Source organism: Trachymyrmex cornetzi, unplaced genomic scaffold, assembly GCF_001594075.2.
Source record: "Trachymyrmex cornetzi isolate Tcor2-1 unplaced genomic scaffold, Tcor1.1 scaffold67, whole genome shotgun sequence".
NCBI lineage: Eukaryota > Metazoa > Arthropoda > Insecta > Hymenoptera > Formicidae > Trachymyrmex > Trachymyrmex cornetzi.
This window is the reverse complement of record NW_017299992.1, coordinates 1,370,243-1,392,029: the sequence shown is the minus strand read 5'-3', so window position 1 is coordinate 1,392,029 and position 21,787 is coordinate 1,370,243. Positions and strand designations below refer to the sequence as shown.

General features: G+C 30.6%; 3 protein-coding genes across 3 annotated transcripts in view; 2 read left to right on the top strand and 1 right to left on the bottom strand.

The window, feature by feature from the left end:
* Window positions 1–641: 641 nt before the first annotated feature.
* On the top strand, window positions 642–12,483 carry LOC108767330 (nose resistant to fluoxetine protein 6-like). The gene is given in 14 exon segments (XM_018517127.1): window positions 642–937; window positions 4,043–4,287; window positions 5,697–5,890; window positions 6,863–6,963; window positions 7,288–7,515; window positions 7,610–7,820; window positions 7,998–8,163; window positions 8,394–8,473; window positions 8,555–8,650; window positions 8,719–8,848; window positions 9,712–9,886; window positions 12,078–12,220; window positions 12,294–12,402; window positions 12,405–12,483. Coding segments are annotated over 14 exon segments (2,136 nt in total). The 5' UTR covers window positions 642–720; the 3' UTR covers window positions 12,446–12,483.
* A 2,005-nt stretch (window positions 12,484–14,488) lies between these two features.
* On the bottom strand, window positions 14,489–15,172 carry LOC108767205 (uncharacterized). The gene has a single exon (XM_018516944.1). It carries the CDS (start codon window positions 15,170–15,172, stop codon window positions 14,489–14,491), a length of 684 nt encoding a protein of 227 aa, XP_018372446.1.
* A 2,061-nt stretch (window positions 15,173–17,233) lies between these two features.
* LOC108767329 (nose resistant to fluoxetine protein 6-like) overlaps window positions 17,234–21,787 on the top strand; it is a 12,209-nt gene continuing 7,655 nt past the window's right edge. Inside the window, 2 exon segments of the mRNA XM_018517126.1 lie at window positions 17,234–17,590; window positions 20,215–20,459. Of these exon segments, the coding sequence (XP_018372628.1) occupies window positions 17,374–17,590; window positions 20,215–20,459 (462 nt within the window). The 5' untranslated portion in view covers window positions 17,234–17,373.

Sequence of the window (21,787 nt, the reverse complement as noted above, 5' to 3'; positions counted from 1 at the left end):
ACAAATATTTTTGTCTTTTATTAAATATATATTTTATATAATATTATTGAATTTCCACTATACTACAATCAAATTCAATTTCTCTTGTCCTATTCCCTGCCGGACTTGCGATCTAATCTTATTCTGCATTACCAGTAAAGCGTATTATAATCACAAAACTATTGTACAAAAATTATAAAATATTTTATTGGTTTTTCATTAAAAAATGTTTTCTTGTTACATAGATTGCTGTATTCAAGATGTCGACGTATTCAAATGCAGTGCACGTAACGTAGTGGGGTTCCGTGACGACGTCGAAAAAGTCATCGCGGGGAAGACGTTTCGGTTTCTACTACAAATCCGTTAACTTCTCCCTATATAAACCAGTCTTGTCCCGGTCGTCAAATTTCGCTGCAAATATTAATCTGCATTATACAAATCAAATAGAAAATATTTTCTAATAAAGCTCTAAAACATTACACTAACGTTTGCACGGACGAAATTAATAAACAACGCATTTTTAGTGTATGGTTCATCGGGATAAACGTGTTTTCTTTATCTCGGCGAAGAAAATAATTCTAGACCTGTGTATTAAGGAAATTCTTTACATGAGCAAAAAAATTCTTTACACTTCACTCTATCTCTATTGTATTTCTGAAATTGATCACTTCATGGTCGATATCGACCACAGTTTGCATTAACGAGGAAGTAAAAGTGATTGTTATTTTTGGATTCAAAAACATGCATTATATCGCGTTTATTTCGTATATCTTCCATTTCGTCACGTTATTCTGCGTTTCTGCACAATTTCATGGTTCTAACGAGAACAATGTTATTCATTTATTACCCGCCTATGCCATCGCCTCGAGAGCTAGTGTTCTCGGTTCGGCAACATGTGCAACGGAATTACGAGATTTCCTAGACGCTGTTGATCAACGGATACTGTGGGGTTTAAAAAGTAAGTAAAATTCATTCTTAATCATGATTAATTTTTTATACTTATCGGATCGAAAAAGTAAAATGCAAAATCAAGAAAGATCACATGAGCAATCTCGCATTTACTTCATGCTGAGTTGTTTCATTGTATCATTAGAGAATTATCTACATTCCGAAATTAAATCAATCTCGTTGCTTAATTTTATCTTTGTTTATAAAAAAAATAAATCAGAGGATTGTCAGTAATCATATTCCTAAATAGCACATGGACGTCCATTGTACGTCCACTGGACTTCCGATTCTGGACGTTGCAATATCCATAGGAAGTCCAAATTATGTTCTAGGGATGTCCATAGGATGTACATTTGCAACAACTTTATACATCCATAAAATATCCAAAACATCTAATTTTGGACTTACTATGAACGTGTTATGTACTGATTTTGGACATCTCTTGTTTTTGAAGAGCTTGTTGCAATAGTGATTATATGATATTAGGTGTTTATTGGAATATGTTACCATCTAATATATCTTTTGCCTGTATCTTATTAATTTTCTCAGCTTCATCAAATGTGAGTGGGTCCAGTATTGCAGTAAGAGCCTAGATAGTGTGAGATAGCATATTGTGCAAACTAATGCATTGCGTATATTGTTATATTTATATTTTAATAGAAAAACATTGTAAAAGTAAAATCTAAATACGGACACCTATTGAATGTTTCGAACATCTGTATAACCCCGATAAAAAATTTTTCGTGCATGAATATATACAAATACGTATAAACAAAAATATTTATAAATACGTATAATTATATATGAAATATGTCCGTACATATTCATACATTTTTCTTTCTTCTACAAAATTACTTTTTAGGGAAATAAAAATAATAATAGTAATGTGAAAATAAAAAATAATTAAAGGGATAATTTTTGCATTGTTTGTTTTAGAAAAAAACAAGTTTGAAAAAATGTAAAAAAATTAACGATATAATATATTATAGAACCGTATATGTGATAACACAAAATATAGAAATCAAAGCCTCACACGGTCTAGCTGGATCTTAAATACTTGTATGATTCTTGTGTGAATTTATATACTACATATGTAGTCCCCAGAAACGCCGAAATGATTTTTCAATCTCAATTCGGCGCGCGTTTCTAGGGACTATATACGTAGTATATAAATTCACACAAGAATAATACAAGCATTTAAAATCCAGCTCGTTTAAGGCTTTGATTTCTATAGTTTGTGTAAAAAAATTGCTCATTCATAATTATGTATAATTTTATATACGGGGTGTTTCCAAATTCGCCCCCGCGAAGTACAAGATGTGATACTTTATGCTAAAACAAACAACTTTTCCCTTTAACGAAATTGCGTTTGATAAATAATTTTTGCGCTTATTTGTTGACTTCAACTTGCTCTTCTACAAAAACTATTTATCGGACACAATTTTGCTGACGGAAAAAGTTGTTTTTTGTGTCAAAACGAACAACTTTTTCCTGTAGTAAAATTACATTCGAAAAATAATTTTCGCGTTTACTCGTACAATTTCAACCTGCTCTCCTGCAAAAATTACTTGTCAGACGCAATTTTGCAAACGGGAAAAATTGTCTCTCTTAGCGTAAAGTATGACCTCTTGTACTTCACGATATGTTTATACATATTTATACATATTTATACATATTCATACATAAAACCTTTTTTACCTGGACGGACGTATGAATGTCCATAGGTGCATCCATTTCATACACGATCATGCGCATGTTGCACCATTTATCCTTGTTATTCACTGAATATTAAACAAGATTAAATGATGCAACATACGCATGATCGTGCATGAAATGGATCCACCTATGGACAATCATTCGTATATGTCCGTCCCGGTAAAAAAAAATTTTATGTATGAATATGTATAAATATGTATAAATATATATAAACATACATAATCACACGCATAAATATTTATAAACATGTATAACACAGGATGTTTTTAAATTCGCGCCCGTGAAATATAAGACGTCATACTTCACACTAAAAGAAACAATATTTTCCTTTCGTAAAATTGCTTCCGATAGGTAGTTTTTGCAGAGAAGCAGGTTGAAGTCAACACAAAAGCGCAAAAATTATTTATCAGATGCAATTTCCGTTGATGGAAAAATTCACTGAATATTAAACAAGGCTATATGATGCGTCATGTACATCATGCGTGAAACGGAATGCATCCTATTTTCCCACGTCCATGAACGTGCTAATGTAATTTGGACTTAAGATGGACGTTCTTGGGATGTCCAGTGCTAACTGGATAAGTAAGAACTGCACTTACTACCGAAATAGAAATAAAATATCTCAGACAATCATGCACGATTGTAAAACAAAAACTTCTATCATAGATGTGTTCGCAACGAGATGTGTTACAGGATGCTCCCCAATTGCTTAACACATCTTAACACAAACGTATACAGTGATGCACAAAGTGTAACGTTTCAATTGTGTGCACGATTCAATTGGAACAGAATATGTACGTTGTGCACGGTTGAGATCCGTTTCGGATGAAGTTAGAATAAATGTAGTTTTTTCCGCCTATATTAAACAAGAAAAAGTAAAAGTGCCCATCACTCAAAGTCTTCCAACCTTATTTATAGTCGCCGCAGTTAGTAATATGTAATTGTCACTAGAAAACACAAGCTTACACACCCTTCGACTGAGTACGAATGTGTAGTGTTGTGTCGACAATAACGAACAATTGGAACGCAACTTGTGTCGCCGTGTACACGAAAGTGTCTAGTGATATTGCAATTGGAAAGCACCCTCAGTAGACTGAGCCGCTGCCGCGTTCTCAGACATAAGGCTCTAGATATATCAAAATAATGCATTCCTTTTATTGGAGCCGTAATGCCGATAACCTTCCTATTGGCAATTTCGACCGCCATTTGTGACCTAGTTCAATAAACGCTTATGGCCGCAGCATAGACTCTTGCATAACGCATAATGCATAGTGGGAATCAATCAATCGAAATTCTTCTTTTCTATGGAATGAGAGGAAAGGAAAGCTTCTGATTAGTTGATTCGCTTATACTACTTGGTACATAAATATAATAAGACTTGTGTATTTTTGTCTTCAAGCATTGGATTCTAGTGGCGAACTCAAATCAGGTTTCCTTTATGGAAATAATTTTTGGCTTGGAAGTCGTAGTCAGTGCCTCGATATAATGAATAGGACTCCCTTCGAGATCGCAAAACGACACATATTAAATAACACGCGATACCGCGATCCGCAGAATGAGTTCCCACCTTTCCAACTGAATTACTTCGTTGCTTATATCAGACATAACAGTACTCTTCAGTATCACGTCAATATATTAACTGAGGTAAGTTCTTTCTTCTTGAGATTATCTAGAATATACCATCTTTTTAATTAATCAATGTGTGTGGTTTTTTATTATAGATTTTAAATTTTTATTTCAAGTCCAATTTTTTAACAATATGTCAGGCAATCCTAAATCGAACATTTCATGCATCTTTCTGTATTACAATCTAAATAAATCTTATTTACATGGGAAAAAATGTATTAAATTTTAATAAGTATTTATTTGAATAGTACTAACTTAATATTTAATTGTTATGAATAAATATTTAAATAAATATGAAATAGAAAAATGATATTATAAATAAATATTAAATAGCAAAATAATATTATTAATAAATACTAAATAGAAAAATTATAAATCAAATTAATGATTCTTGTTTTAAAAAAATATACGTTTATTATTTAATATATAGTTGGTACCGTTCAAACAGATATTTATTAAAATTTGGTACATTTTTTCTCAGTGTACTTTAAAATCAATGTGAACAAATTAAATTTGTTCAATAGTAATATTTATTGCAAATGGGCTTAAACACGCTAAATTTAGTCTTTAGGTCATATAACATGTGTAATGTCATAAATCGTAAAAAGAAATAAAAGTTGTGGACCTTCTACAATAAGCCATTAATCATACATCAGAAGACAGAAGCTAAAAATTGACGGCTACGTTTGGTCAATTTTTAGCTTCTAACTTCTGATTTACGACTAATGGCTTATTATAGAAGACCCATTATACTAAAATTGACTTACAGCTCATTTGGCACTTACGTGATCTCTTTAATAGATGAGTATTCAAATTTTTCAATGTGAAAATATGAAAAACATGTAAAACTATTAACAAACAAATAAGTATCGGAACCCTAGATATTTCGAAAAATAAAATTTCATAAAAAAAAATGTTTCAAACAAAAGTTGTAGGGGGGTTAAAAAGATTTATTCATTTTGATCTCATTAATTATTTGACCTTGGATAGTGTTACCAATATCAGATCAAAGTCACATCGATTTTTTTAAATAAAAACCCTAATTTTTTATTGCATATTCTTAGCTTATCTCGAAAGCTCTTCAAAACGCTATAACAAAATATTTTTTCTTGGAGTACTTTTTGAGCTTCATTACTTAAAAGTTACAGTATCGTCGGCATTAGTTAATTAGTACCTATTATCTAAGACGTCTAACTGATGTAAAACATTTTAAATGTTTTTCAGCGTCATGACCTCGATAACATTTGTCAAAATCGTAGCCTTTGAAAGTTGTTACGTTTATTTTTATTTTAGTGTAAATAAATCTTTCTAAACTTTACAACTTTCGTCTGAAATATTTTTTTTATAAAACTTATATTTTTCGAGATATTCAGGGATTCCTGTACTTTTTATATACCCTATATATAAAAATTTTATATATATTTTAGGATCTGATTACGCTCGGTCTCTGTTTGCCCGCATCCTGTTCCACGAGTAATATAAGTTTCATTCTAGAGGCAATATTTCGGGATAGAGTTCTTTTAATCAATGATCTCTATTCCGTGGACCTCAATTTGATACAGGTAAAAAACTTAAAGGATGATCACCAATGGCTGTTAAATGGAGCGATACCTTTCATATGGTATGTCGAAAAACATAAAGACAATAAAAAATTAACTTTACAAATAAAATAATAATATACGTTAAATTTTCATGTCTCTTCCGAGAATTTGAGAAAGCGATGGAAGAGATATCTGTATATAGCGGACGTGCCGTGAATATGCCACACTTGAACGAAATTAGATTTTTGAGTAATTATTGGTTCAATTTAAAATAATTTTACATACTAATCGTTTTCTTCCATTTTTTATTATTAAAAATAAAGAAATACAAAAGTGCTGAAAAAAAGTCAATATGCCACCATGCGAATAATATGCCACATACCAAAAAATGCTTAATATAACATTTATTTGGCTTTTTTTTAATGCAAAAACACATTATTAATGATTTTGAAAATAAACACATATAACATAATATAGGTAATACAACCAATATAAGAATATAAGTAATAACTTCGATAGATTAAGTTATACAGCATGTAAAGTAAACTTTAACACACGTTTTGAACATCATAAATGTATCTTCCTACGAACAGTCCACGTGAATCCACCTACTGCAACAATTAGATATTATCAAATTACATTTTGGACAATTTTTTATAGTAAAAGTATGTAATGTGTAAGCATGACATAAATAAATATTTGTTTTACTTAATATTTACATAGTGTTACAAGTAATCTAAGAAAATTTCAGTAATCGAGAAAATTTAATCCATTGAAAAACTGAATTCTCTATTCAGAATTTTGAATTGAGCAGTAAATTAATATAATACAGTAATAAAACATTTATGTTTATTTATTTGCTTATTAAGTTTTGGTCAATATTATACGAATATCCTGTCACAACAGAATTATACGGCAAAATGTTAGTTTATAGCCCTTTAACCTATATATTATTAGAGAAAATAACTACTGGCATTTTACTCTAAAAATTAGTGGCATATTCCTCCAACTGGCATATTACCCGCAGTTACCTATTAATTTTATCATTTCAGTGTTCTTTTAGTGCTAACCTTTGCCATGATGATAAGCGGTACAATATACGATATATTCGTATATCAAACATATTTAAAGGCGAAAACTAAAACTGCCGTTAGTAAGTATATGTCTAACTAATTGTAAAACCTTTTTAGCCTCTTCGGTAATGGACTGTTCGTAATACTGGTTTTGTTATATTTCTGGTATTTCAAAAGAAAATCACGCTCACGATTTACACATTAAAACCGTTTTACTAAATTGGAATCATTATTTTAATAAAATTCCAAAATGCGAAAAGATATATTTTTCTCTTGTATAATATTATTCAGTCTTATAGTGCAATATCGTTTTTTCCAATTATTTGCTTGTTAATTGCTTTCTTGTCTTACCGGCGACATCTTTCGCGATTTTTAATCAATACAGATTCTGAATTGTGATTTAGATGTAGAAAACGTGGTCGAAGAGATGACAGTGACAGATTTGTTGCCTTTAAACGAGAAAAGTAGAATCGGTAACGTATTAATGTGTTTCTCCGTTTACACAAGTACGAAGATAATATTTAACACAAAATTAAACACCGAAGCAATAGACGTCTTCCACGGTATAAGATTTTTGTCCATGGTTTGGATAATCATTGGCCATGGTTTTTTTTTCTCATCGGAATATTGCGGTAAGTGTATTGACGCAAAAATAATAGAACTGATTATTTACGTCTCTTGATGTGCCATTTTCCATGCATAACGATCGTCGTTTAACATATGTAGATAATAAAATATGGACGATGAGATTCGCCGATATCCCCTCTCAAGTGATGACCAACGCAACCATATCGGTTGACACTTTTTTCTTTTTAAGCGGATTTTTATTGGCTTACATGTATTTAAAGAATCAAATAAACAAAGAACGAATTAAGCCGATTCATTACAAAGGGAAGCTAAACGAATTCTTTAACATCACAATAAACAGATATATCCGGTACGTTTCTAACGTTATCTTCATTCACGCGACAATAAATAAAGACGAAGCTATAAGCATGAGAGCATCAATGATACATATGAACAAAATAAAACAAAATGCAATTTAAAAATAACAATGAGCTATATAATAATAATTGCTTTCTTATAGTTTTTAAATCTAGAAATTTCTTTTAAGGTTGACACCGGCTTATATAATGATAATAGGAATAGCGCAATTGATCTCAGCTTGGTACGACAAGACGTCGCAATTCTACGTTGAAGAGAGACCACACCAAACTTGCGCAAAATACTGGTGGAGAAATGTCTTATACATAAATAATCTGTTTGGTCATGATACGATGGTACGAATGTCAATTAAGGATGTGCTCCAATTTATTTATTTATTTTCAGTACTTTAAAATTTATTGCCAGTACTGAAAATCTATAGTGCACGTAACGTAAACTATAGATTTCCAGTACTGGTAGTAAATTTCGGAGCACAGCTTTAGTTATAATATCATTCTGGCGTCACACACTCACAAGTATGTAAGAGAGACTTCTTAATCCGAAATATATTGAAATTTTCTTGTAGTGCTTGTCCTGGAGTTGGTATCTATCCAGCGATATGCAATTCTTTATAATCGGTCTGGCGCTTTTAATTCTGTCAACTATGTAAGTTAAACGATCGTTGACTGTGGAATGTTACATATTTTCAAAGCATCTATCTGAATAAATAAAAGCTATAAATTTCAGATATTTTTACGTGGCTGTTGTCATACTAGGTACAATTTTGATAGCCTCGGTTATCTTAAGCGGCTATATCTCATACATTTATGAATATGTTCCGACGTAAGTTGCAAAGTATCTTATTAATTGTGAAACTAATTAAGTAAATAAACACTTTTTTATTATTACAGTTTGGACGAACAGTACAGACTTCTAGACGTCTTATACTTTAAACCATGGATTCGAATTGGTCCATATATTATTGGAATGATTACAGGTTACATTATAAGAAGATTTAACAAAAAAATAGCCTTGAAACGGGTAAAGTATATAATACCTAATTTTAATCAAAATATTTAATGTAACCAATTGTTAGAGTTACGAAGTATGTATATATAAACTGCCGATTAATAAAATTCAAATAATAATAAGAAAATTCTAATTATGCAGAACGCGGATTTAAAGTATCCATAATTATAAATGGACTAATATTAGATTTATTGTTACAAAAATTTAAAAAGTAGACAGTTTTTTAATTATATTTACAATTATACATATAAACATGTATAAACGGGGTGTCCCGAAATTTTTTTCATTAAGTACTTTCTGGATTATAAGGCTAAAAGTTAAAATATCGCCATCATTTAACATTATCTGAGGTAACTAACTGATGGTTAAAACCTTCTAAAATATATTATTCGAAAAACATGATAACATTTGTCAAAATCAGGTCTTTTGAAAATTGTTCCATTTATATTAATTTTTACACTAAAAATAAAAATAGGAGGAGCAACCTTCAAAGAACAAACTAATAAGACCAATAAATAGATCTTTTAAACTTTACAACTTTTACTCCAATTACTTTTCTGTACAATTAACAATTTTCAAGGTTTTTTAGTGTTTCCATACCTCACGCACTGTATACTGAATAATCATTCATAAGTTAAGATACTGACTTTTCTCACATTACAATTCAAGATAGCTGAAAACCACAAATATATAATATAGAAAATATTGTATAAATGTATAAAAGAATTATTTAACTGAAAGAAGTATTTAACCCATATCTAAATTATTCTCAATAACTTGGAAATAAATCGCTGAAATCGCCGAAAATTGTTGAGATCTATATCGGTTGACCTGTTTTGATATACAATATTTTAAGCAAAATGTATAAATTTCAGAATATTGTAATTTTATGTTGGACTCTTGGTGCTGCTTGCAACATTTTGGTGTTATTTGGCCTTTACAAACGACAAATATCCGTTCTGTCTACTGCTATCTATGTTGCATTAAGTAGAACTGTTTGGGCCATTGGCATAGCATGGATTGTAATAATGTGTTGTACTGAGCACGGAGGTTAGTTGATTTAATAATAGTATTAAACAGATAAGAAATAATAAAAATATTCTGACTCAACAACTTTGTAAAAATAAATATTGCTAGAAAAGAAAGGCTACGAGGCAAAACTCGTTGTTAAGTGCTAATGATTAATCTACATTTAATATCTATTAGTTCATATAAACATTAAATCATACAAACGTTTCAACATTCATCAGATTCTTTGTGTAAAACAGAATAATTAAGCTAATTAATAGTAACAATAAAAATTAATTTAAAAGAGTCGCAATCGGAGACGTTACGATCGCCTTTGTGTGTGTGTGGCATCCTACGCTGGAATTTAATTTTACTTCCCATCACAAGGATTTCTAAGTCTCTGAAGAGCAAATTCACCGCCAACGATAATTAACCAACAACTAAAAAAAAAAGAAGGAATTTCTACCAATTTGCATAACACAGGAATACGAATACAATAAATCACATATTTTCTTTTATAACAATATTTTGACGCTTATATATTTTGCAACATACTATATTTTATACTATTATACTATTAAATTTTGTAGCTTGATTTTTGAAAATATTTTGATTACGTCATCAAGTATACGTTTACGTAACTTCAATTATTACGTAATCAAGACTGATTATGTAATCAAAACTGTTCGCCAATTCTTTTTTAATTGATATTATAGTTAAATCACATCATGACCATGTCTGCGTCATTGTATTTCTCAGATAACTTTATTATTTATAATTTTGATAAAGATGCCTCAGCACAGGGAAAAAGGTTTCTTTGGATTTAGTATTCCTATTTATTTGACTAAAATTTGTTTTATTGAAACAACATATGCTGGTACCTACGTAATATTATTAGTTCGAATAAAAATTTTGTAGTTTTATATGAGAAATCTCTATTGCTTGACAGAAATAACATTATTATTTGAAGTAATATCTTACAATTTAATAATATATTATTTGGTTACAATAAATACAAACAATGAAACAAATTGTTTATTTGAAAATGGCAAAATATATATTCATAGAGGTTATAGGTTATTCCATTCAAATAATTGCTTTCTTAGAATAGTCACTACATTTTTTGACCGAAAATATGGGAACAATGGCTTTTACGTCTGACAACAGAATTAAACGGGCAGTGCTATGTGCTACATCAATTATGTTTGTGCCGTACAGTTGATCACGCGAATACTGAAGATAGATATTATCTGTTCAAACAAATAATGTATTTAAGACAAAGATATACATTGTTTCAAATTCAAATAATCTGTCTTATTGATTCAAACATTGGTTTGTTTGGACCATTCCAAATAACAAATTTATTTGGATACGATAAAATTTATTACATCCAAAGAAATCTTTTTCTCTGTGTGCACAGTTGCCACAGACATTAGAGCAATTAATAAGATCTGTAACGCTATTGTTAAATTTGAAAAGGTTTCCAGAAAATCACTTTTAGCTAATTGATTTAAAATATCAAGTAAGCTACTAGAGCTATATATTTACAGGAGTAGCGCTGGCTATTAAAATTTTATGTCCCTCCAAATTTTATGCTCTACGCTGTAGCGTACCTGCTTAATGCCTCGTAACACCTCCGGTCGCAATATAAATCGGTTACATATATTAGATAATTTTAAGTATAAAATGTTTATGATGTTGTTAATATTAAAAGTATTTGTAAATTCGTGTTCTCTTTCAATGGACAAATTAAAAAAATATTAAACGAGAATGCATCATTATATAAAATTAAAAATTGACATTAGATATATAGCATAAATTGCAAATGGTAATAGAACTTATTTTCCACTGCAATCATTTGGAATAACATCTGACAAAAATCCATTGCCGTATGAACTTGCCTCAGTAAATCGATGCCGATTTTTGCAGTAATCTTTATGTACAATCTACAAGTTTTTTAGTCCACATAATTGCAGTAAATTCACAATTTTCCTTAGTGGTACATTCTTTTTAAATTATCGTCTGATAAATTAGTTATCTCAAACGTAATGCGAAACAATGATGCATTACGTTTGAGATAACTAATTCATCAGACGACAATTTAAATTCCGAAATCTTGAATTTTTAGCGTCGATAGATACAAGGCTTAATAAGCATTTTGTAATAGGCAATGACAGAACAATGTTATAATTTCGAAAAAAAAATTTTATTCTTATCAAACGCTTTATTACAGGCATTGTTAAAGAGATTTTATCATGGAAAATCTGGATTCCTCTTAGCAGACTTTCTTACTGCGCTTACCTTATAAATCCGGTTATCATACATTCGATTCGTTTGCATAGTGAAACATCTGCTCATTTTGAATTGCTGTCCGTAGTAAGTACACGAACAATCAAAACTTCAACCTCGATAAAATAAATACACTTATTGTCACAATTTTCATTTTTAGAGCGCTACGCTCCTAGGATACTTGGTGATTAGTTATTTCTGTGCATATGCATTGTCTTTAATGGCAGAGTCACCGTATATCCTATTAATGCGAATATTCTGCCAATCTCATATCAGAAAAAGGAACACGAAATTATAATTACACGTACATGATTGCAATGGAAATATTGTAATATTGTAATAATTGTAATTAAAATTGAATAAAATAAAATTGAATTTTAGACGTTTGTCCCTCTATACATATGTGTGAAATCATATTCGACTGTGATAGAGCTAAGGAACAAACTAGATAATTTGCATGAACTATTTGGAAGGAACAAGATCTATAATAAGAACAGTACAATTAAAAGAAGGGCTAAGAGCTAAAAACAATAAATTTAATATTTAAAAGGCATACATATGTTTCGACAATGTTTGTGCCATTCTCAATGTACAACATTAATAAAAACTAATTTTGAACATATTAACGGTTGAGCGAATTAAGCATTAAATTTACTCTGCTTTCCTTCAGACCATCTCTCTTATATTAGTCGCCAAAGATGGTAGGCAAAGCGTCATATAATTTAGCAGTCATTTTCATGAAGAAAAAGTTGTAGATATTATCAGAACATATAAATCTGTTAAAAGAACACATTGTAACTTAATAAACCCGAAAGATTTTTTATTTATAGTCATACTAATGCCGCTATAATTTTATAACAATTTGCTAATATGCACAAGACTTAAAACTTTGTATATCCTTAGAATAGTACAGTCAAATCAGACGGAAAACGAGCGTTATCTTGGAACCGGTTCAACCAACTTTGATTTTAATGTTCTTTTTTTAATGTCACAAATTAAAAATACTAAAACCTTTATAGGTTAAAAATCGCCGCTTTTTACAGGAAATTTTTAAAAATTGAAAAAACTATAATTGAACGATAAATCGATTTTTAACGCGCTACCATGTATTCTATCGTTTGTAAACTACAAATAATTATTCAGAAGAAGTGTAGAAGGAAAGTAATATTATTTTATTTCTAAGTATATATTATGTAAAAATATTTTCAAACAATTTCCTCATTTTCCAACTCATTTTCTTCAACAACGATAGACCACATCCTGATTTGCACTTGCAAAAGATGATTTTTAATAAATCTTCAGGAGCAGGTTCTTGGTTCATTGGGTTTGGCATTAAATATTTACCAGGCATCGATCCCCATTCCGTTCGCGATAAATAATTTCCAAGCCATAACTGTACTTGGAGGTATACTTTCTTCACGTGTTCTGTAGCTGCATCTATAGTGCATGGTAAATTTGATAGTTGTACCTGACTGTCGTTTGAAATGGCGGCCTTAAAACATTTGTATCTGTACTGATTTAAATCAGATTCAGATTGATGAGCTTCATATAAAACAAGAATACATATTACACCAGCTTTAAGAATGTTTTCTACATTTGCTTCTCTTGTTTGAAAACTTCAGCAGCCTCTTGTAAATATGTTTGAGATTCAAACATAGTTGCAAACATATTTTTTCCTTTGTTGAAAAATGCCGACGTCGTATCGCAGCCTGTAAAAGCGTGTAAAAAAAGCACATGTCGTTTGCAGTTTGGTAATTTATCTAGACTGGCCGATGAATATACTTTCTGTGGCACTTTTCTTCTACGAGGTTTTAGAAAATATATTTCCTTTCCATCTGGTGTTAAAGCTATTAATAGGACAAGAACATCAATGTCCTCAGCCACTATAACGACATTGGAAAAAGACGAATCAACTGCTGTGGTCACAATTAGTCGATCGGCATCGTCGTCTACTTGTTTTGAAAAAATACCATTTTCTGTTAAATATCGCCTTAATTTAGTTATAAATCTAGCTTTATTGTTGACGTTGGAAAGAAACTTATCTTGAGCCACTTTCAGCTGCATGTCTTCTTCGAAAGCATAATCAAGTGATGTATTTTTTACAGATCGGCGGTTTCTTTCTGCTGCTTTAATGGTATCTCTTTCATATCCATCAAATACGATTGTTACGTTATTACCGTAATTTCTGATAATATACCTGACATAACTATCTAATATTGAGTGAAACGTTTGATTCAATTGCCATTTAACACGGTGTGAAAGCATCCAACCATCAATTACATAAAAATTGTTGGTATCGCTGATACTTGTTGGAAATGCTTTGAAGATACTGTAGAATGTAGATTTCTGGGTTTTTCACATTCCTGCGTCGTCGTACAACGATAACAGGTAAGGAGCTAATTCGTTCTTCATATAGTTTTGTAAATCGGTATCAGATTTCTTCAATACGGTAATACGTTGAAACAATAAGAGAGGATCAATTGGAACGTGTTCGTTATTTATTTTTAGTTTACTGTTTGCAGCAAGCAAAGGTACAACTTTTTGTGATGTTTTCAATTTCAAATCTCTGAAGTTTTGACCGTTTATTTTCTTTACAGTCTCAATACCTTGATCAAAGGCATTGTAGCAATTGATCGTCTTTTCGTGGTCAATAACACCTGTTGCAATATTCGTAATTACATCCAGCTCGGAGAAAGGATCGTGAGACTGAAGCCATTCTTTCAATTTTTTAATTTCAGCATCACCTCTTGTGATTCTCGCATCTGTAAAATCTGCATGTTGGTGGCTTTTTTTGAATGAAATATTGCAGAAAGTTTCCATTCCTTCAATAATGTCGCTTGTGCAAACAACTCCATTAATCCATTGATAGACGACACTGTCTGTAGCTCCACGTCGAAAAGGTCCGCCTTCGACACTCATTGACTTCATTAAAGTTTGCTCGATAGTTTGATCGGTGTGTATACCAGCAAAAAAGTTATCTGTACGTCTAGCTGTGAAACACATTTCTTTTGTAAATTTGTTATATTCCTCGGGATCCATTTTTTGTTTTAATTCTTGCATATCCTGTAAATAAATTTGCGAAGATTTTGCGTAAGGGAAATGTCCTGCTGAAAGAAAATATGGAATCATCAGTTAAATCAGTTAAATGGAATCATCATCTGCTAAAGGTGAAACTGAACTCATATCACTCGTGTGCGTCTACCTGCGGAACCCAACCGTGTGTCAGCGAAACCCTATCAAAACATCTGTTCATTCTCTGTCTCTATCTACATTAAAAATAAAATTTTTACAAAAATTTGAAATAATTTATGCGAATCACGCACATTATAACAAACTTTTTTTTAAGTTAGCTTCAGTTAAGTTTTGTCTCTATTTATTCTCGGTTAAGTTCTTGTAATTCTAATTTGCATATCAGTTATAAACGTTTAAATTGCGGATTGAACTGTAATTTAGTATAACCTAATCTTAGTTTTACATATAGATTGTTTTAATTGTATATTTTATGTATTTCGAATGCTATCGGTTTATACTGGAGTCAAATTAGGTTTTTATCTCGGAACCGGTTCAACCAACTCGGATTTTAATGATTTGTTTTTAAATGTCAAAAATTAAAAATACTAAAACTTTTATACATTAAAAATTGACGGTTTTTATTTATTCATTAATTTTTTTACATTATATGTTATTGTTTTAATTATACGAATTAAAACGTAGTCAATCTACGATTTTAGGTTCAAAATCAAATCTAAAACACTATATAAAGGGATTTCAAGCATATGATATACTGAAGAGAAAGTATCTGGAAGGAATTATATAGTGTTTTAGATTTGATTTTGAACCTAAAATCGTAGATTGAGTACGTTTTATTTCGTATAATTAAAACAATAACATATAATGTAAAAAAATTAATGAATTAATAAAAACCGTCAATTTTTAACCTATAAAAGTTTTAGTATTTTTAATTTGTGATATTTAAAAAAAAATCATTAAAATCCGAGTTGGTTGAACCGGTTCCGAGATAAAAACCTAATTTGATTCCAGTATAAACCGATCGCATTCGAAATACATAAAATATACAATTAAAACAATTAATATGTAAAACTAAGATTAGGTTATACTAAATTACACTTCAATCCGCAATTTAAACGTTTATAACTGATATGCAAATTAGAATTACAAGAACTTAACCAAGAATAAAGAGTTAGAAACAAAACCTAACTAAAACTAACTTTAAAAAAAAGTTTGTTATAATTTGCGTGATTCGTATAAATTATTTCAAATTATTGCAAAAATTTTATTTGATCAATTTTAAAAACGTTAGTACAGGGTGCTTTCGTAACTTACACATCAGTAAAGTCGTAATTATAAATATTTATAATTATGAAAAAATTATTTTTGTTTTGAAATGTCTATGTAATAAATATTTGTTTTATAATTACAAATATTTATAATTATATATTTTTAAATATGAATTAAATATTATTTATGTTAGATTAAGTCAGATATTATTTGTATTATTAATACAAATAAGTATTACATACTTTATATAATATTATTGAATTTTACACTATACTAGAATCAAATTCAATTTCTCTTGTCTCATTCCCCGCCGGACTTGCGATCTAATCTTATTCTGCATTACCAGTAAAGCGTATCATAATCACAGAACTATTGTACAAAAATTTATAAAATATTTTATTAGTTTTTCATTAAAAAATGTTTTTTGTTACATAGATTGCTATGTTCAAGATGTCGACGTATTCAAATGCAGCGCACGTAACGTAGTGGGGCTCCGCGACGAGGTTGAAAAAGGTGTCGCGGGGAGGGCGGAGGACATTACGGTTTTTCCACTACAAATCCATTGACTTCTCCCTATATAAACCAGTCTTGTCCTGGTCGTCAAATTTCGATGACGAATATTAATCTGCATTATACAAATCAAATAGTAAATATTTTCTAATAAAACTCTAAAACATTACACTAACGTTTGCACGGACGAAATTAATAAACAACGCATTTTTAGTTTACGGTTCAACGGGATAAACGTGTTTTCTTTATCTCGACGAAGAAAATAATTCTAGACCTGTGTATTAAGGAAATTCTTTACATGAGCAAAAAAATTCTTTACACTTCACTCTATCTCTATTGTATTTCTGAAATTGATAACTTCATGGTCGACATCGACCACAGTTTGCATTAACGGATAAATAAAAGTGATTGTAATTTTTGGATTAAAAAACATGCATTATATCGCGTTTATTTCGTATATCTGCCACTTCGTCACGTTATTCTGCGTTTCTGCACAATTTCATAGTTCTAACGAGAACAATGTTATTCATTTATTACCCGCCTATGCCATCGCCTCCAGAGCTAGTGTTCTCGGTTCGGCAACATGTGCAACGGAATTACGAGATTTCCTAGACGCTGTTGATCAACGGATACTGTGGGGTTTAAAAAGTAAGTAAAATTCATTCTTAATCATGATTAATTTTTTATACTTATCGGACCGAAAAAGTAAAATGCAAAATCAAGAAAGTTAATCACATGAGCAACCTCGCATTTACTTCATGCTGAGTTGTTTCACTGTATCATTAAAGAATTATCTATACATATTTATACATATTCATACATAAAACCATTTTTACCTGGACGGACGTATGAATGTCCATAGGTGCATCCATTTCATATATGATCACGCGCATATTGCACTATTTATCCTTGTTATTCACTGAATTAAACAAGATTAAATGATGCAACATGCGCATCTGGTTGAAGTCGACAAAAAAGCGCAAAAATTATTTATCGGACGCAATTTCCGTTGATGGAAAAATTCACTGAATATTAAACAAGGCTATATGATGCGTCATGTACATCATGCGTGAAACGGAATGCATCCTATTTTCCCACGTTCATGAACGTGCTAATGTAATTTGGATTTAAAGTGGACGTTCTTGGGATATCCAGTGCTATCTGGATAAGTAAGAACTGCACTTACTACCGTAACAGAATTCAAATATCTCAGATAATCATGCACGATTGTAAAACAAAAACATCTATCATAGATGTGTTCGCAACGAGATGTGTTACAGGATGCTCCCCAATTGCTTAACACATCTTAACACAAACGTATACAGTGATGCACAAAGTGTAACGTTTCAATTGTGTGCACGATTCAATTGGAACAGAATATGTACGCTGTGCACGGTTGAAATCCGTTTCGGATGACGTTAGATTAAATATAATTTTTTCCGCCTGTATTAAACAAAAAAATGTGGCTACCACTCAACGTCTTCCAACCTTATTTATAATCGCCGCAGTTAGTAATATATAATTGTTACTAGAAAACACAAGCTTACACAGCCTTCGACTGAGTACGGATGTGTAGTATTGTGTCGACAATAACGGACAATTGGAACGCATCTTGTGTCGCCGTGTACACGAAAGTGTCTATGATATTGCAATTGGAAAGCACCCTTAGCAGACTGAGCCGCTGCCGCGTTCTCAGACATAAGGCTCTAGATATATCAATATAATGCATTCCTTTTATTGGAGCCGTAATGCCGATAACCTTCCTATTGGTAATTTCGACCGCCATTTGTGACCTAGTTCAATAAACGCTTATGGCCGCAGCATAGACTCTTGCATAACGCATAATGCATAGTGGGAATCAATCAATCGAAATTCTTCTTTTCTATGGAATGAGAGGAAAGCTTCTGATCAGTTGATTCGCTTATGCACTATGCGTTATGCAAAAGTCTGTGCTGCGGTCATTAGTATTACGCAGTCCCCACGACCCATGTTAGCATGGCTTTTAGCATGGCTACTTAATGTCCAAAGGACGCTGTGCGGTGCTGGCAACGTACATGCAACACATAAACAGGGTATCCCGACCTTTTTTGCCAATCACTTTTGTGTGGATAGAGTAGACTAAACTGAGTCGAAAAGTTCTCTACCATTTTCAATTTTCGCAATAGTTAATAAGATATTAATTACTAAAAATTGCAAAATATTGGTTTTGAATAATTTTTTACTCAAATACTATCAACTTTACAGAAAAACTGCAAGGGACAAAAATTACTTATTTTCTTGTCATAAAGTTCTGAGAATTTTTTCAGAATTTTTTTATCAACTTTTTAGATCTGCATTTTCTTATTTTTACCAACATGAGAAAATACTGTATTAAAAAATTCTGAACAGCGTAAAGAACAGAGTTAAAACGAAAAAATACAATATTAAAATGACAAATAAAAGAAATAACAAATACAATGAAATTTAAATAAACCCTCAGCGATGAAGTGTCAATATGTAAAGAATTCATTATATATTGACACTTCGCCACTGAGAATTTAATTATATTTCATTGTATTTGTTATTTATATATGTGACCATATGTAGTGATACGAAAAGTACACACTGTCTTACGTACACAATTAATCAAATAGATATATTCTTATCTATACATCGAGTTTTGAAATTTTTTACCACTGTCGTTTATATGAAGAAGTGATCTGAGTGAAAGTTAGTAATAAGTCGCGAAACATAGCGATTAAAAATTATCTTTCGTAGTATTACTTTTGTCACAAAAATATTTCATACTTGTTACAAGATCTAATTATTATTTTTTATTATATTTCTCCAAATTTTATTTGTAAAGTGCGTAATAATAATGCATAAAATAATGTTAAAATTATAATTATGTTTTATAATGATCATTGAAATTATAGTAGTGAACCAAATCGAGACAATGTAGAATTAATAAAATTAAAAAACACCTAAATAATGCGAGATATCTAATAGTGTTTTCGATTTAAGCGACTTTACACTGATTTGGGTTGTGTAATATTCTCCTATTGGTTGACGTTACACGTTAAGAAACCATACAGTATCATTAATCCAAATCAGATTGGTGCACAACCGCTCGGGCCGGATACGATATAAGACTTGTCTTTTGTAATTAATAGTGATCCTGCCTTTAGCAATTAATAAAAGTCTCAGTGATTAAGTAGCAATGAATAAGAAACACTATATACTAGAATGTTGGTACATAAATATAATAAGACTTGTGTATTTTTGTCTTCAAGCATTGGATTCTAGTGGCGAACTCAAATCAGGTTTCCTTTATGGAAATAATTTTTGGCTTGGAAGTCGTAGTCAGTGCCTCGATATAATGAATAGGACTCCCTTCGAGATCGCAAAACGACACATATTAAATAACACGCGATACCGCGATCCGCAGAATGAGTTCCCACCTTTCCAACTGAATTACTTCGTTGCTTATATCAGACATAACAGTACTCTTCAGTATCACGTCAATATATTAACTGAGGTAAGTTCTTTCTTCTTGAGATTATCTAGAGTATACCATCTTTTTAATTAATCAATGTGTGTGGTTTTTTATTATAGATTTTAAATTTTTATTTCAAGTCTAATTTTTTAACAATATGTCAGACAATCCTAAATCGAACATTTCATGCATCTATTTGTATTATCTGAATGTACGATCTAAATTGTACGATCTAAATAAATCTTATTTACGTGGGAAAAAATTATTAAATTTTTAATTAAAAATTATTAAAAGTATTAAATTTTAATAATTATTTATTTGAATAGTATTAATTTAATTTATTATAAATAAATATTTAAATAAATATGAAATAGAAAAATGATATTATAAATAAATATTAAATAGCAAAATAATATTATTAATAAATACTAAATAGAAAAATTATAAATCAAATTAATGATTCTTGTTTTAAAAAAATATACGTTTATTATTTAATATATAGTTGGTACCGTTCAAACAGATATTTATTAAAATTTGGTACATTTTTTCTCAGTGTACTTTAAAATCAATGTGAACAAATTAAATTTGTTCAATAGTAATATTTATTGCAAATGGGCTTAAACACGCTAAATTTAGTCTTTAGGTCATATAACATGTGTAATGTCATAAATCGTAAAAAGAAATAAAAGTTGTGGACCTTCTACAATAAGCCATTAATCATACATCAGAAGACAGAAGCTAAAAATTGACGGCTACGTTTGGTCAATTTTTAGCTTCTAACTTCTGATTTACGACTAATGGCTTATTATAGAAGACCCATTATACTAAAATTGACTTACAGCTCATTTGGCACTTACGTGATCTCTTTAATAGATGAGTATTCAAATTTTTCAATGTGAAAATATGAAAAACATGTAAAACTATTAACAAACAAATAAATATCGGAACTAGATATTCCAAAAAATAAAATTTTATAAAAAAAAAATGTTTCAAACAAAAGTTGTAGGGGGGTTAAAAAGATTTATTCATTTTGATCTTATCTGTTGACACTGGTAGTGTCTCAGCGCTAAGCTGCGCGAAGCGACACTGCCGTGCCTCCTTTACGCGAACCGACGAGTTGCGGTTAATTATACAGACCTGCATGGTTTTGTTGATTGGGATTTAACTATGTTTTCTTACGTAATTTTTCGCGCTGAATCCGAATCCGGCTGCAGAATTGCTCTATCACGTCGAGATTTCGAGAAATCTTAACCCAAAACAGCCAAATAAGCCATTTTCAGCCATATTTGAAATTCAATTAAAAATTGATAAAATTTTTGTCGTCTAATCCATCGATGGCATCATTTACTACTATACAGCCCCGTCAAAAT

Bases quoted from the DNA above. Each gene is read 5' to 3' on its own strand.
- LOC108767205 (XM_018516944.1), bottom strand. From the start codon at position 15,172: ATGGATCCCGAGGAATATAACAAATTTACAAAAGAAATGTGTTTCACA.